Raw genomic sequence first — 16,355 nt, 5'->3', positions numbered from 1 at the left:
ACTACTTAGATGCTATATATGGGTATAAAGAAATTTCTTGGAACTAAAAAATTAAAATAAAAAATCTTAATCTAAAAATCATGTCTTGATTGCTAACTTAATATCTTTGTACATAGTTTTTTTACAGCATTATTTGCTGAATCCCGAATAGTTTCTTTCCTTTTATTTTTTTATTCTTTTTATTTTGCTTTATCAATCAATTATTTTCTGGAAATGGCATGGTTTCAAAAGGATGGCGTTCTACCGTTCCCAATGTGATTCGCTGTGAAAGTGACATACCGACAATCCATGTTGCAAATCCTATTGCTTTTTATTTATTTAAAGTCGAAAATAAATCTGCACAAGTCAAATCTGAATGAATTTGCAACCACACACACACGCCTAAAGTGTTCCAAGAATAATAGAGAAAGAGATGGCATTGCAAGTTGTGATTTCCCCTTTTTAAATCAAACAACTTGCTTTACGTAGTTACCAGGAAAAGGAAAGAGAGATCAATCTAGTCTATAAATAATAAAACTGATAACGACGTTACCAATGAATATAAAAAATAAAATTAAGATTTATTTGAATGGTCAACACTCACCACCACCACAAGGTGGAAAAATGCACGACGAAACAGACAGACGCAAATATTAAAAACAACAGCAAACGCTCAGTATAGGTATTATTGTTCATAAGACATTATTTTCTGAGCAGAATAACACAATAGAAAAAATAGAAATAAAGACACCCCTCAACATAAGGAAAAAAAAAAACAGAAAGAAGATGGATTGTGGTTGAAAAGCTATTCCTCTTAGCCTTCACTTTCCTCGTCCTCGCTCCAGCAGTTGTTCTTCAGAGTGGATCGTGGCGACAAACTCTCTCCCGTCTTCACAAAGCTGTAGTAGATCTGAGTCCCTCCCATCCCGAGCTTCTCAGAGTTGATTTCCTCGACAGAATATCCCTTCAGGTACACCGGAAACTTGGCCAGAAGATCTTCTCCGGCGACAGACGAGTGCAGAGCCACAGAGAACTCGCTCGGCTGAAAGCAGACCAAGACCCTCTTGACCAGCTGGCTCAGATCGACCTCTTCAAAGTTGTAGCCCATGCTCTCAAAGCTCGCATAGCTGAAACCGTCCTCGGGAGTCACGTGGATGGTCGATATCGCCGCTCCCTCGATAGAGTTCATCGAGTAACCACACGGGTCAAACTCAAAGTCGCAAATCTCCGATTTCGGGAGAATCTTTCTGATCCCGGAGTCTTGGGTCATGGTGGCCGCGGAGCTCTGCTGGGTCTTGTAGAACACCGAGGCTCTTTCCCTGTCGAGGCCGGTCATGCACATCTCGAGAGTGTGGACCGAGGCAGTCTTCTTGGCGCCCCAGACAAGGCTTGCGAGCTGTGCGTCGGCAGAGTAAACGTGCCACTTGCGTTCCTGGTCCGGGCTGCCCATCATGAATGCCTTGCTGGCCAAGCCGAGCTTGCCGAAATAGCCGTCGAGTACGGTCACTTCCTCGCCGAAGCTGCGGTGCGGGTAAGACTGGGCGCCGGGGAAGATGAAGCTCCCGCGAGTGTACCTCACTGACCTCACGGCGAGGGACAGTGCTCCGGCGAGCTTGAGAAGGGCCGGGATCGAACGGAGAAGCTTTGTGGTGCCACAGGTTTTGATGATGACCTTGTAGGGGTACACAAAGAAGCTCGACTCCGAGAGGACGTACGAGTCGAGATCGTCGTTGGAGAGAGACGAAACGATGGTGCACTCTGCCGGGGTTAGGATCTCATCCAGCTGGGATTTCGTCAGGGATCGGAGGCCCATTCCAGACGGGTCTGAAAACACTCCGGGCTCAAAGAAAGAGACTTCGAGCCTCTTCTCGAAGCCCTCGAAACCGATTGCAGAGACGGGGTCGGCCATTTCAAAATTTTAGGAGAGAGGAAAGGGAAAGGGAAAGGGAAAGGAAGCAGAAACAGGAAGGCAAGAGGGTAAAAAGGAGAGGGGTGACAAAATAAAAAAACAACAGTAAAAAAATAAAAAAAACTGGTTCAGCGCACAAGACGAGTCAGGATGGCTTCCTCACGCACTGCATAACAACAACAAAAAGTAGACTAGTGAGTAAATTAAAAGGCATACATTTGAAACCAAGAGACAGACAGAGCAGCAATGGAAACAAGAACTCACGTTGGAGTAAGCGGCTGATCTGAACTTCTCGATTCCTCCTGCTGGGCGAATGTCTTCAATGCTGTAACCGAGGGGAGCTTCGTAACACAGGGATTTACTACTACTACTAGACTTCTTTTTTCCACCTTTAGACTCCATTAGTTCATTCAGTTCCTGAAATTTATCAATCACATAGTTAGAACACATTTCCTCCAACAAACAGACCTCTCACATATAAATAAAAATCCATCCATTGTCCTAAGGTTTACAAATACTAAGATCAATAGCAAATGAATCAAACCATCAACCCTAACAAACACCCAGAGGAAAATTGCAATTTCTCATCTTTTGTGGAACACTTCAGAATGGACATATTATTTTCATATGATAAAAGGTTAAAAAGTGCCCTATTTAGTTTGAAATGCCTAACCTATATCGGTTTACGAGTAAACTCGGATCCAACAATATAAAAAAATAATAATCTACAGATAAACAGATTTGAATATTGAACCTAATGACTCCACGCGAACAAATAATGTATTTACACGAAAGGCCTGAATATTTATAATACAAACTCCTTCAAGTATGAACATGAACGAACTCCTAGGTATCAAGGTAACAATCAATACAGTATGATAAAACCAACAACGATATTGATTTCCCGCATCAAAAAACATATATAGAGATCGTAACATTTAGATACAAATAGGCTGAAACAATTGAGCAATACTTACAAAGTGGGAAAATTCGTTGAATAGGCCAGAAACTTCTCCAAGAACACCTTTTTTGAAGGCTCAAATCAAACCCTAGAAATCCAACCAGATACTCCAATAAATAAACAACCAAGCAACAGCGAAGAAAAAAGCAAACAACATTAACATTTAAGTAAAATCTTTACCTGATAACGATGATCGATGAAAAAAAAAAATTTGAATAAGCGAATTCCGAGAGGAAAATTTGCGGCTTGTTCTTGAGAGAAATAAAACACCAGGTGCAGTTTAGGTTGAGAAGCTATAAGAAATCGATACACGCTTTATACAGAAAAAGGGCCGAGGGTTCGATAACTTTTAGCCACGCGTTTTCATCTTAATTACGACGCGTGCCATTAAACCTAATATATCTACAATGACTACGCCTCTTCACGACGACCATGGAAATATCTGCGCTGACTAAAATACCCTCTCTAACTTCTGGATTTAGGGGCTAGTATTGTAACGTGACAGCCACGCGTCTCGGGAACCGATACCCAAGATTATCGGCCGTGTAACGCGGCGCGTTAGAAGCACGCATACGCCTTGTAGATTATAAGGGCTATTTGCGGTAGTCAAAAGAATTACACGTGCCGATATGTGATTGGATAACGAAGCGAGACCACGCAAAAAGGAATCGGATTGAAAGGGTTGACGATTTATTTAATAATTTGTTGGCCAGTTGGCTACGTGATAATCTTTTACGTTTATTGTCCTTTCGTGTCAGAGTCAATTACTTTCCACGCCTTAGAGCATCTTCAAAGGTAAACTAATGTCAAATTAGCTTTATCATGCCACATAAGTCATAAAAAATACAACTTATTTAAGTTAAATCATCCACAATGATAAGCTAATTTATCATCTTTCTTAAGTTTATCCCATTTATCAATTTCTATTTTTGTTTATTTTTTATTCAATTTTCACTTGTTAAAACTATAATTTTTTTATTAAGTGGGTCCCATGTTTTTGCTTAAGCAAGTAGCTCTATAGAGCCAATTTCTCTAACCAATTACATAGCCAAATTGCCAAATAATGGTTAAGCAAATAGCTTAATATTTCTCTTAATTGCAAGCAAGTCCTTAAAGTTGTTAAACTAAACACCATTAAAGATGCTCTTACTTGGGTTGCATGGCTGATCTTGGCCCAAATTTTGTCTTTTACCCTCCTACCTATACATTAAAAATTATATCACTAAAGTATCATTTTAAAAAAAACTGTATCACGCCGTTCAAGTGTGATTTGGATTCAAATTAATCTCACACAACAAAGGAGGATTTATTCTTACACTTTGTTTGGTTAGAAGGATGGAGAGTAGAAGGGATGGATAGAATAAGAAGGATGGAGATGATGGTGGAGGGAGAGGATAAGTGCCATCTTTTGAAGATTTCTCTTCCTTTGTTTGGTATAAGAAGGGTTTTATGAAGGATGGATGTTTTAATTTGTACAATTACTATTTTATCAAACATATTCTTGGCTATGGAATTGTGAAATAATGTTACTATCAAACACGGTTCAAAATGCCGGCGAAAATCTAGGAAAGTCGCTAGAAATGTCGTTTTCGGACAGCTGACGGCCGAAGAAAAGAAGAACGCTGTTTATCGTCGTTTTGTCGTTCGAAAATCGACGACATGGGCATGTCGTTTCCAGCCGGTCATTTTCGTTTTTATATCTTAAAGTTTATAGGAAGAAGATGGAGATGGCAGCGTGAGGAAGAAGAAGAAGAAATAGGAAGAAGATGGAGATTGATGATGGTGGCTGTGGTTGCTGTTGTTGTTGTGTTTGTTTGTTTTTTTTTTCGTTTCAGTTGCAGATGGCGCACGAAGAAGAAGAAGAAGAAAGGAAGAAGAAGAAAATAAACTAATTGAGCAAGAGTTGGTTAATTGCTCAATTAAGTCCTCAACTTTTAGCCTAAGCTTCACTTCTGACCCAAAATTAACTTTTTTGTTGCAACTGGATCCTTAATTTTTGTTGCAAATGGGTCATATCCATTTAATTCCTTATTCAAGTCCACAATTAAATGGATAATATCACACATAGTCTAATATATAATATCACACATTTAAAAATTATATATAGTATCCAATTCTATTATATATAATATCACATATACTATGAGACAATTCTAATACATAATATCACACATTTATAAATTATATATATTAAATATTATTAATAGCACACATTTATAAAATATTATATATATACAATTTTCTATTAAAAAAGATTATATGCATAATGTATTTTCTTTATATCTGTTTAAAAATTGAAAAATTTATGTATGTATTACATGTATATATTTTAAATATATTTTACCACATTTTTTCCGTTCGGTTTTCCATCGGCACGTCGGTTTTCCATGGAAAACGGCATTTCACTTGCCCTTTTCCACATTTTTTCCGTTCGATTTTCCATCGGCATGACGACTTTCTGTAAATCAGGAGCCTCGAAACGGCAACGAAAACGGTATTTTTTTCCTTCCTATCAAATATATATAAATAATAAATTTAAATCTATATATCATTAACTTAAATAAATAAAGTTACCAAAAAAAGTTATAGAAATAAATTGAACATTAATGTAAAAAAAAAAAAAAAAAAAAAAAAAAAAAAAAAAAAAAAAAAACTATCACCAATGCAAGCCAATAGTTAGTATAATAATATTGATATTGATATGGATGTTGGCATTACAAAATATTTCAAGGTCTTACTGCATGTTTTAACAAAAGTTACAAAATATAGACATCAACAATACAAAACCATATCTCTAGACATATGTTCTAGAATCAAAAGATCTTATCTTCAGCTTTTTCCTAAGTTTGATGTTTCATAACTATGATATCTTCTTATAGAGACCAAAAAGAACATACAAAAGTCATCAAGTATATCCAATTGTCATCAAGTACAATCAAGAATCGTCAGCTTTGAGCATCATTTTGGAAAGCAATACACACCTTAGTGCACTAGGGACGGCAAACAAGGCTCTTGTTTTTGCTGGACATTTAATAAGAAATAGAAAGGCGTCAAGTTGTTGATGGTCAGGAACACCAATGTTCAGGTAATTCTGCATAAATATCTTGCTCTTCGTGAATTCTTGGTCGAGCCTTTTCAAAAGCAACTATTCCTTTCTCGGCAATAACATTTCCTTCTCTAATTGCTTCAGCAACATTATTAATACCAGATTGGATTGTTTCAACATATTTCTCAAGTGGATCAAGTACTGAGGCTTTTCTTTTATGCCTTTGGAAGAGTTTTCACCTTGAGGATTATTTTGCGAAGGTAAAACGCTAGGGGAATCTAATGTTGCCTCTTCCACGCGCTCAATATCTGAAAATTGATTAGAACTACCATTTTTTTTACCATCCTTGGACTTTTTCCTTTGCACTCATAGCACCATCACCGGTAGCTCTGTCCCTTGAAAACAACTCTGATAGCTTACCATAGTTTTGAATTTCAATCACTCTCCACTTTTTTGCGTGAGGTTTAGCCTACAATTAAGAAAATAAAAATTGAGAGATTTAGCAATGTACTTAATTTTTTTTCAAAAAAAAAAGTGATGACTACAAATTTAAAAGGCACAAAGACTAACCTCAATAAGAGTATTCCATACTTCAGGTTCCGCTTCAAACATTTTTGTTATTGGATTCCAAGCAAACCCACTTAGACCTTTGAAAAGATCATGACATGCATTAAAATTGATCTTTAAAGTTTTGATTCTATTTTTCAGATGAATTTTATCAAATGGATATTTGAGTTCCTCTCGACAAATCTTGAGAATATTGCTGTAAGCAGTAGTAGTAAATGTGTCATCCACTCTATTTCCATTAGCTTGCTGCTCCAACAGTGCATCAATTAGGACGATATCCATATTCTCGGTCCACTTCACTGTATCTTTTCTTTGTTGCTCGCCATCGTTATTTTCCTTTGCTTTTTTAGCCATCCTACCAATCTGTATAATCAAGCAATATTTAAAAACATGACAAAATATAACATGATAAAATATATAAGAACCAAAATATTATTAGATAACATGATATGCATTATAAAATTAAGAAACTAAGACCAACAAAAAGTACCAAACAATGGCACTGACACAATATTTTTCTAATTAACATAAATAGTATTGCCACATTCTACATATAAGAAGTTCATTCTATAACATATTCTTGCCACATCCTTTGTGCTATCTCAGCTCTTATAGATGTTCCTTTTCTAGTCTCTTCATCATTGTTTTGTCTACTATAAAACTCTCTAATCGTAGGATTTTGATTACGGAGCTCTTCTTCAACTTCATCAATATTCAATTCTTGATCGGGATCTACTCCCATTAAATAGTTGTGCAATATGCAACACGCCAAAACAATTTCTATAACTGTTTCCACTTCAAAATGAGGCTTTGTTGCACCCGAAATGATAGGAAATCTCTTTTTTAGAACTTCGAATGATCTTTCTATAACATTGCGAAGTGACGAATGTTGGAGATTAAATAATTCTTCTGGATTTTCTGGGGCACGAGCAGAATATTCTTTTAAATGTTATCGTACTCCTCGATAAGGTGTGATTAGTCCACTTCGTAACATGTAACCCGCATCAACCAAGTAATATTTTTCTGTCAACAAAGTTAAAATTTAGTCTAGTCATAACTTTAATTTTTTTTAAATAAAGAGAACAATTTTGATACGACTTATAAATTGTACCTCTTGGAATTAGAAGCTTATCATCTCTAACCAAAGCATTTTTAATAATTCTTGAGTCTGACGCGGTCCCTTCCCATCCCAGCAAAACATACGTAAATCTCATATCAAATCCACATGCGGCCATTACATTTTGAGTGGTATAATCTTTCCTTCCACGGTATCGTGGTGCTTCACTTTAGAAACTTTGACCCGAATATGCGTTCCATCGATCGCTCCAACACAGTCCTAAAATTTAAATAACGATTTAGTATCAATAAATACAAAAAAAAAAAAAATTGTTACCTTAAAATATGGATAGAATCTATGGTTGTTGAAAATTTCTTCAGGGACATTAACTCCGTTTGGTTGTCTTAAGAATTGGTCTTCCATAGAAATAATTGCCCGCAACACTTCATGAAAATGCCTACTTATTGTCTCACCCGACCGACGAAAAAAGAAAGACATACTACGATTTCTAACATTATTATGAGCTAACACATGTAGGAACTTTGCAACCCGTTCTTCAACTATTGAATTTTTGTTGTCTTTGAGTCGACCGGTGTCTCATAGTAATACACACAATTTAGAAAATGTCAATGGGCTCATACGTATTATATCCTTGCATTTCTCACTTTTTATGAGTTGGCGCATAAGTTGATCTCGAACTATTTGACTTTCTTCACTACTATTTTTGAACTCGTCATCAACATAGTTAGAATGATGAAATACACCCATAATATAAATATATTGGACCAAATAACAAACAAATTGTATGGATGTCATACGTCTCTGTCTCTCCCAATAACTTAAAAACATTTTAAAACTTTGAGAACTTTGGTTCATACTCTCATCTCCACTCAAATCCAAATTTCCATCTTCATCCATATCATTTTCGTTTTCCAGTCCATCCATCTACTAACCATATTCATTAAAATAATAGGATTGATGATATTTTAATAAGAAGTTAAAGTTAAAATAAAAGCTAAAAGTAAAAATAAGGTTTGATAAAGTACCTTTTGTCTTGATATTTTGTTGAGGAAATACAGGGTGTGCGTAGAGAAAGAAAGAGAGTGTGGAAGAAGGAAGATTGAAGAAGGTACAAATTTATAATATAAAAAAGAAGTGAAAAAAAAGTGAGGATAAATTTGTCTTTGTAACTCTCTTAATATTCCCTTCAATTTTTTTGGCTATCTCATCCCTCCGTATCCCGAATGATTAATTTTTGTGGGATCCAAGGGGGAGCATTTCCTCCCATTAATCATTTCCCCCCTTATTTCTTTTTAACCAAACAATGGAATTCAACCTTTCTTCAACTCCTCTCCCTCCAACCCTCTCCCTCCACTCATCTATCCACCCTACCAAACAAAGTGTTAAAGAAAGTTTAAGGTCTATTTAATTTTTTTACTGGATAAACACTTTTATTAAATGTATATATTTTTTTTACTATTTTTTCATTGATATATTGTATACTTAATTACATGAAACATTTAAGCTCGAATTACAAAATAATTCTTTAAACTTCAATAATGAAGACATTACTATTTCGATGAATTGCACTCATATTCTCACGCAAGAGAAGATCTCATATGTAGAAGGTAATGCTACACAAATTTAATGCTTTGGAGTTTTTTTAAATAGGAAATGAAGGTATAAATATCTATTGTTTCGTTTGGATACAATTTACTACGTAATCTTTTTTTTTTAGATTAAATGCCTATTAACTTGTTTGAGTGTCACTATTATTATCTAGGATATTAAGCTTTAACAAAATGCCACGTCTAACAATCTGATTTTAAGAGGGGCAAATTTTAAACAGAATACAATTTTAAAAGAGAAAAATGAATATTAATTAATTGTATAAATAATAAAAACAAATCAATTAAATAATAGGAAGGGAAATACTGAAACATTAATCGATTATACCAAATTCTAAACGTCCATGTGTTTGACTTTAAATCAACTACAAATGACTCAGCTCCAAATAAGGTTACTTGAAACATTGCATTACCAGTAAAGTGTAAAAATAAACACCATAGAGTAAGAGATAAAACAAAACAAAAAAAGTAAAATCAAATCAAATAAAGTTACCAAAAACTTTGCATTATCAGCCAATGTGGATTGACAATACATATGATGCTTTGGTATGCTTCTCAGTTATTGTCATTATACTGCTTCCTACTAGATGAGCCCACTTTGAACATCACCTCGCTTAGTTATATTGTTTGCAGGCAATATGGCTTAGTTGAAGCTTTCACAAAAGTTGTACAAGAGCATATCACATTTTACATTTGCCTTTAAATGTGATTTGCTCTACTCCTTTTGGTTCTTTTGCACTAGCCAACAATATGCATTCTCATCCTCGTCATTGAGTTCTTTCATTCTCTGTTAGAATCAGCCTCGTAGTTGCCCTAGCACATGCCCACAACATTTGCTTTAGAAGCAATCCATTATGATTAGTCTCGAAGTTTGAGTGTAGATGCCTAACACGTGATCGAATTTTTGAGTTATCTGGATCGATACCCACAACAGTAAGTAACATATCCTTACAAGAAAACTGTAGGGGTATAAAGATAAATTTTCATCATTTATGGGGCTTTAGTTCGGCTAAAGCCCAATAAGTGATTCAGTTCGGCTCCAAGCGAAAAGCTCAAGCCCAGCTCACTTAAAGGTGAACAGATCGCTCACGTTGGTCCAGTCAAGGAACGAAGTCGTACTCAAGCTGTAACCTCACCGATCGAGTAGACCGGATCTAAGACCTGATCAATCTGCGACGTGGCGAGGACGAGCTAATCAACACGTGTCCAAGAGATGATTCTTTCTTCGTTTAAAAATAACGATTGTTGTATTCATTTTCTGACACAAGCTTTCACTCTGGCTCGCACTTTTTATTCAAATCCTTTTGGTCTTTTGTTGAGTTCGCCTGCTTGAGCTCCACACTTCGTCATTTGTAAACGTTCAATATTAATAAAGATCCATTTCTTTTATATTTCGTATCAATATTTCTTTTGAATTAAATCGAGTTTTATTTTATTTCTTATACGAAGTCTTCTGAGACCTATTATTAAATAAAACAAATATATATCGTATAACTATATATGATTGTTGACGATCCCGAAATCGACATCAACAATTTGGCGCCGCATGTGGGAATCTTCAGAAACACCAACATCGAAAGAAACAACTCTCCCAAAAAAGAAATATCATGTCTTCCACCCCGACTCATTATGAATTAGGAGAAGAAATCCCTCCGCGGATCAAGGCAATCCTGGATATCACTACTACATATATGATATTTAAATACATGAATTTTAAGACGTTTTCTAAATTGAACGACTTTAATAGTCTAAATTCCGATGTTAGCGTTTCAAGTCATCTCGAAAATGACTCCAATAAACATTTCAACACATTGGAAAAGTGACTTGAAAACCTTCATACAAATATTTTAAGTCACTTTAAAATGACTTTAAATGAGTATATATTTTTAAGACGTTTAAAGTACAATTTTAAAAGATATTGTTAAGATTTTTTAAAAACGACTTTGTAAATAACTTTTTTCTTATGTAAAGTCATTTTATAAATGTCTTCAAAATCTACTTAAAGTTGTTTTATAAATGACTTCAAATGCCTTCTTTGAATTACTTGTAAATCAATTTTTTTTTTAATATAATGCAATTTTAATAACTTCCATATATGTGGGTAACTTCCACGTTTATTGATGAAAAAAAATTCAAACGTTTGAATAATCATAATTTATTGCTAAAAAAATCATAATTCATTGCGCTTTTTTTTTATTATTATTTCCATGTATTTAGGTAATTGCCATATTTGTTGATGAAACAAAACCTTTCACGTTTGAAATTCTTATTTATTGCGTTTTTATTTATTTATTTATAATTTCCATGTTAGTAGGTAACTTCACGATTCTTTAACTATTTTAGGGGATCCATTATTTTCTCTTATACATCAAAGTAAATTTTAACAAATATGCGTTTTGTCAAATATAAATATACGTGACTAATACTCCAATGAAAAAAATTAAAAGGAAAAAAAAACCTAACTATTATCCTTCAAAGAGGAAGAAGAAGTCGAAAAGCGGTCGATGCGGCATAGCCGACTGTTGTTGATTTAGATGCTTATAAGGAAAAGAAGAGGCTAGCTGATATCGACCAGAGATCTCCGTCCACCCGTCACACCGCGGCCGCGGTTACCTCGAGCAATGGTGACGAACGAGAAGGAATAGCGAAATACAAAATAGAGAGAATTGGGACAATTTTCTGATACATTTGATAATCAAATCCTTCCGGTGGTTCGTACAAGGTATTTGACAGTTGAAGTTTCTTCAGCCCCGTACACACACAAAATACCTAGTGATTCCTTCTAGAAGGCTAAACAACGACATGAAAAAAAGAGTAAAAAAACACTACAGACTCTAAAATAAGAAACGACACTTTGACTTTTAACAACAAACAACATACTAGACCTCACACTTCTATTTTATTCTATGACAGTAATTATTTAATACCAGATTCACAACGTCACCTCCCCCTCGAAAAAACATTCCTTGTCCTCAAGGAAGTACGAAATCTGGAAAATTCTTCGCGAACTCTGGCTTGCGCTCCCATGAAGCGTCCTCAATGGTGCTACCGATCCAACGAACAAGGACCTCATGTACTCCGTCGGGGCTGGTTCGATTATGCAGTATCTCGGCCTAAATTTGGATAGAAGAGAGCTCCGAATCTGGAAGTGGGTCTGTGGAGGCAGTGTGCTCGTCAATGTACTTCTTGAGCCGAGAGACGTGGAAGACGGGATGGAAATGACTATCCGGTGGTAGGGCCAACCTATACGCTACAGATCCGATGCGCGCTAACACTGTATAGGGCCCGTAGAAACGGGGTGAGAGCTTGTGATGTTTCCTCAGCTCCACTGAGTGTTGGCGGTAGGTTTGGAGCTTAAGGAAAACATGATCATCTACATCGAACTCGACATCGGTGTGCTTGCTTTCGTAGACCTGCTTCATACGATTTTGCGCCGCCTTCATATTAGTCCGCATCATGGCTACGATCTGATCCCGAGCACGTAAGGTCTCATCAACTTCTGCTTGTCTTGCTGTTCCCGAGACATAATTCAACAGGGTCGGGGGTCGGGGGTTCTCGTCCGTAGACGGCGATGAACGGAGTGGATTTGATGGCCGAGTGCCAACTCGTGTTGTAACAATATTCCACCCACGGTAGCCAGCGTACCCAATCTGTGGGACGGGAACTCGTGAGACGGCGCAAGTACATTTCCACCGTGCGGTTGAGCACCTCCGTTTGTCCATCGCTTTGGGGGTGGTAGGCAGAGGTGTAGTTGAAAGTAACACCTTGAAGACGAAATAGCTCGTTCCAAAACCGACTAGTGAAGGTCGGGTCACAGTCGCACACGATCGATCCGGAATCCCATGGAGGCGAAAAATCTGCTCAAAGAAAAGTTGAGCCACGGTCTCTGCCTTGTAAGGGTGGGCTAACGGAATAAAGTGAACGTACTTGGAGAGACGGTCAATGACTACAAACAACACAGATTTTCCACGGGATTTAGGAAGTCCTTCGACAAAGTCCATGGAAATATGCGACCAAATCTGTGTGGGAATAGGAAGAGGCTGAAGAAGACTGCCGGGAAGTTGTCGATCAGACTTGTGGCGTTGGCAGGTCTCGCAACTCCGAACCCAATCTAAAACACGTTTTGTCATCCTCTTCCAATAGAAGCACGAGCAAAGGCGAGATATTGTCTTGTACATCCCTTCGTGTCCCAGGTCATGAAATTGGCAAAGGAGAACCAGTATGTAGTCAGAGTCATGAGGAATGTAGATGCGATCCTTAAAGAAAATGACACCTCTTTTGATGGACCACGAGCTAGCCATTGTGCCTTCGCTAAACTGTCTATGGAGAATCAGGAGTTTGGGGTGGGTGGTGTTGATTTCCATAATTGAATTCCACCACTCCGGTTCGGGCAAGGAGATAGCACCGAGTCTGGCTAGGTTGTCTCGCCGTGAGAGGGCGTCCGCGACGAGGTTGTGGCTACCCAACTTGTATTCGATAGTGAATTCATCATGAGCTTGATAATCCACCGTTGTTGTGCCTTGTAGTGATTTGTTGCTCGAGGAGATACTTGAGACTCTTGTGATCGGTTCGAACGCGGAACCGACGACCCAACAAGCATGACCGCCAATGGTGTACGGCTAACGCGAGGGCCATTAATTCCTTCTCATAGGTTGAGAGAAAAACATTCTTACCCTTGAGAGCAGCGCTGAAAAATGCAAGAGGGTGTCCTCGTTGCATCAATACTGCGCCAATACCGGTCTTTGAGGCATCACATTCTACCACAAACTCCTCGGTGAAGTCGGGTATGACAACAATTATCATGAAAAAATTACATTTAATGCCAACTTTCATGAAAAAAATATTTTTAATTAATATTTATATTGTCATACTTTAGTAATAAATTGCTCATACTAGATAAAGAAAAAAACGCTATGAAATAGTCATACTTTTGGAATAATATCCGTAGAAATATTATGAGGTTTTCAACTCAAAACCGATTGACAATAAATAGTGTAACACATAACTTTATAAAATTTACTAAGCTCAATCATCTTTTCGACGTGGGATCACATATAGCTGAGATTATAACTTTTTTAATTTTTTTTTTAAAGAAGTAGGGTGTGACCGTGAGATATTTAGTTCCATTTTACCAAAGTCTTACAGTGTCAACATTTTTTTGTGTGTTCATAAAGCAATGTGGTTAGGGATATATTTGAAGTTCAAATAATAGGAGATTAATATAAGATTGTGTACATACATAAACATAAATTTTCCGAAAGCAATGAAACTTGTTAATTAACTTTAAAGAGATGAAAAAAATAAATACAGCATTTGGTTTTTGTTCATTAATAATTTACTTGCACTTAATTTGGTAATTAGGTCTAACAGATGTAAGAAATCCATGTTGCAAAAGTTTGTTCAACAGGACTTCTGGGATGCGATGCGAACACGATGCGAACACGAAGTTCTTTTGGGATGCTTTTCATTTGACTGAGCCTGTCTGCTCCCTCATCGCGGCTCGCTGCTTCGATGACGCTTCTGTTTGCTCTCCCACCCTTAGGCAGCTCACACAATTGGTGAAATGAAATTCCTATTGAAATCAAGTTTAATTTAATTTTAATTTGGTATATAATTGTGGATCATTTTTATGTGTGTTATTCAATTAATCACTTAATAACAGCTTATGTTGGAATTATTCCCACAAAGCAGCGTGTACTATTTGTATGATGTGTAATAAATTATTTTGAGACATTGTAATATTACTGATTTGTTTATAATAAATCTGAGGTGTTCGTGGTTCATCGTTCGTATCTTTAACCGTTTATATCAATGGATGAGTGATGTACAAAGTTATAAATAAACATGTTGAAATTAGGTTCCCCTATATATGGATCCATAATGTTACCGCTAGAGGTATTTTGTAGTAAATTTTATCCCGATGTGAATACAAGGCTTTTAACAACATTTGATATGTCCATTAGTGTAATTTCTAATTTGTCCTTACCCTGCGATGAACCGACGGTAATAACCCGTTAATCCTAAGAACCCACGGAGCTTGCGGACATTCTTTGGTTCAGGCCACGTCTTCATCGCCTCAATCTTAACCGGGCCCGCCTTCACTCCCCCCGCGCAAACAATGTGACCCAGGTAGGACACCTCCGATTGGGCCAAAGAGCACTTGTCTTGTCGCACCACCAGTTGGTTTCACGCGAGGAGCTCACACACGTGCGCTAGATGCTTCCAATGTGCCTGAATAGTGGGACTATACACAAGAATGTCATCGAAAAAGACTAGCATAAATTTCCTTGTTACCTCTTTGAACACCTCGTTCACGAGGCTTTGGAAGGTCGAGGGAGCATTGGTGAGCCCAAATGGCATAACCAAGAACTCATTGTGACCGTTATGAGTACGGAATGCGGTCTTTTTTATATCATCCTCCACCATTCGAACTTGGTGGTACCCAGAGCAAAGATCAAGTTTGGTGAAGACTTTAGCACCGTGAAGTTCGTCGAGAAGCTCCTCGATGAGCGGAATGGGGAACTTGTCGTGCACCGTGAGTTTGTTCATCCCTCTGTAATCCACACAAAATCTCTAAGACCCATCACGCTTCTTCACCAATAGGACCGGTGAGGAATAAGGGTTGCGACTCGGTCGAACAATTCCTTGGTCCAATATGTCGGTGACGAGCTTCTCAATTTCTTGTTTCTGATACTGGGGGTACCGGTAGGGGCGCAAGTTCACGAGGCATGTGCCAGGTAGTAGTGGAATCTTATGGTCCTGAGGTCGCCGAGGTGGAAGCCCACGTATCTCGCCGAAGACCGTCGGGAATCGACGAGCCCACGGTGCCCGTGCTGTGTCATCATTGGTTGTTTTTTCTTTCTCCGTCAAACAGATTTGGAGCAGCATTCCTATGCTCGAGCTCGCTCGCAGCGCCTTGTTGGCGGTCTTGAAGTTCACCTGAGTACTTGGAGGATCATGCCCACCAAACAAATTTTTTGGCCCCGAACAGTGAACTCCATCTCCATTGTCTCAAAATCCCAGATAATCTTACCCAAAGTCCGCAACCATTGGACCCCAATCACCGCATCGCACCCTTCCAACTTAAACAAGTGGAAATCGATTAGAAAATGAGAATCGTGGAGATCGAGTTTTACCTCACGGCACACTCCCGGACTCCGAACCCGCTGACCGTTCGCGACCACAACTCGGAGTGTAGAGCATTCCTC

The 16,355-nt window shown here is 37.5% G+C and overlaps 1 protein-coding gene across 1 annotated transcript; it reads right to left on the bottom strand.

Annotated features, from left to right (window-relative positions):
• Positions 1 to 535: 535 nt before the first annotated feature.
• LOC149408290 (S-adenosylmethionine decarboxylase proenzyme-like) lies at positions 536 to 2,305 on the bottom strand. Its single transcript, XM_089616623.1, has 2 exons — positions 2,153 to 2,305; positions 536 to 2,054 (listed from the first exon to the last, which is right to left on the bottom strand). The coding sequence occupies exon 2, from the start codon at positions 1,886 to 1,888 to the stop codon at positions 794 to 796; it is 1,095 nt and encodes a 364-aa protein (XP_089472749.1). The 5' UTR covers positions 1,889 to 2,054; positions 2,153 to 2,305; the 3' UTR covers positions 536 to 793.
• Positions 2,306 to 16,355: the final 14,050 nt, after the last annotated feature.

The sequence above is a fragment of the Urtica dioica genome, chromosome 1, assembly GCF_054948205.1.
Source record: "Urtica dioica subsp. dioica isolate 48M chromosome 1, U.dioica_male_clone48M_v1_H2, whole genome shotgun sequence".
NCBI classification, from domain to species: domain Eukaryota; kingdom Viridiplantae; phylum Streptophyta; class Magnoliopsida; order Rosales; family Urticaceae; genus Urtica; species Urtica dioica.
The sequence above is the reverse complement of the archived record's forward strand: the minus strand, read 5'-3'. Positions and strand labels throughout refer to the sequence as shown.

Coding starts and splice junctions, on each gene's coding strand:
- LOC149408290 (XM_089616623.1), bottom strand. CDS start 1,888: ATGGCCGACCCCGTCTCTGCAATCGGTTTCGAGGGCTTCGAGAAGAGG.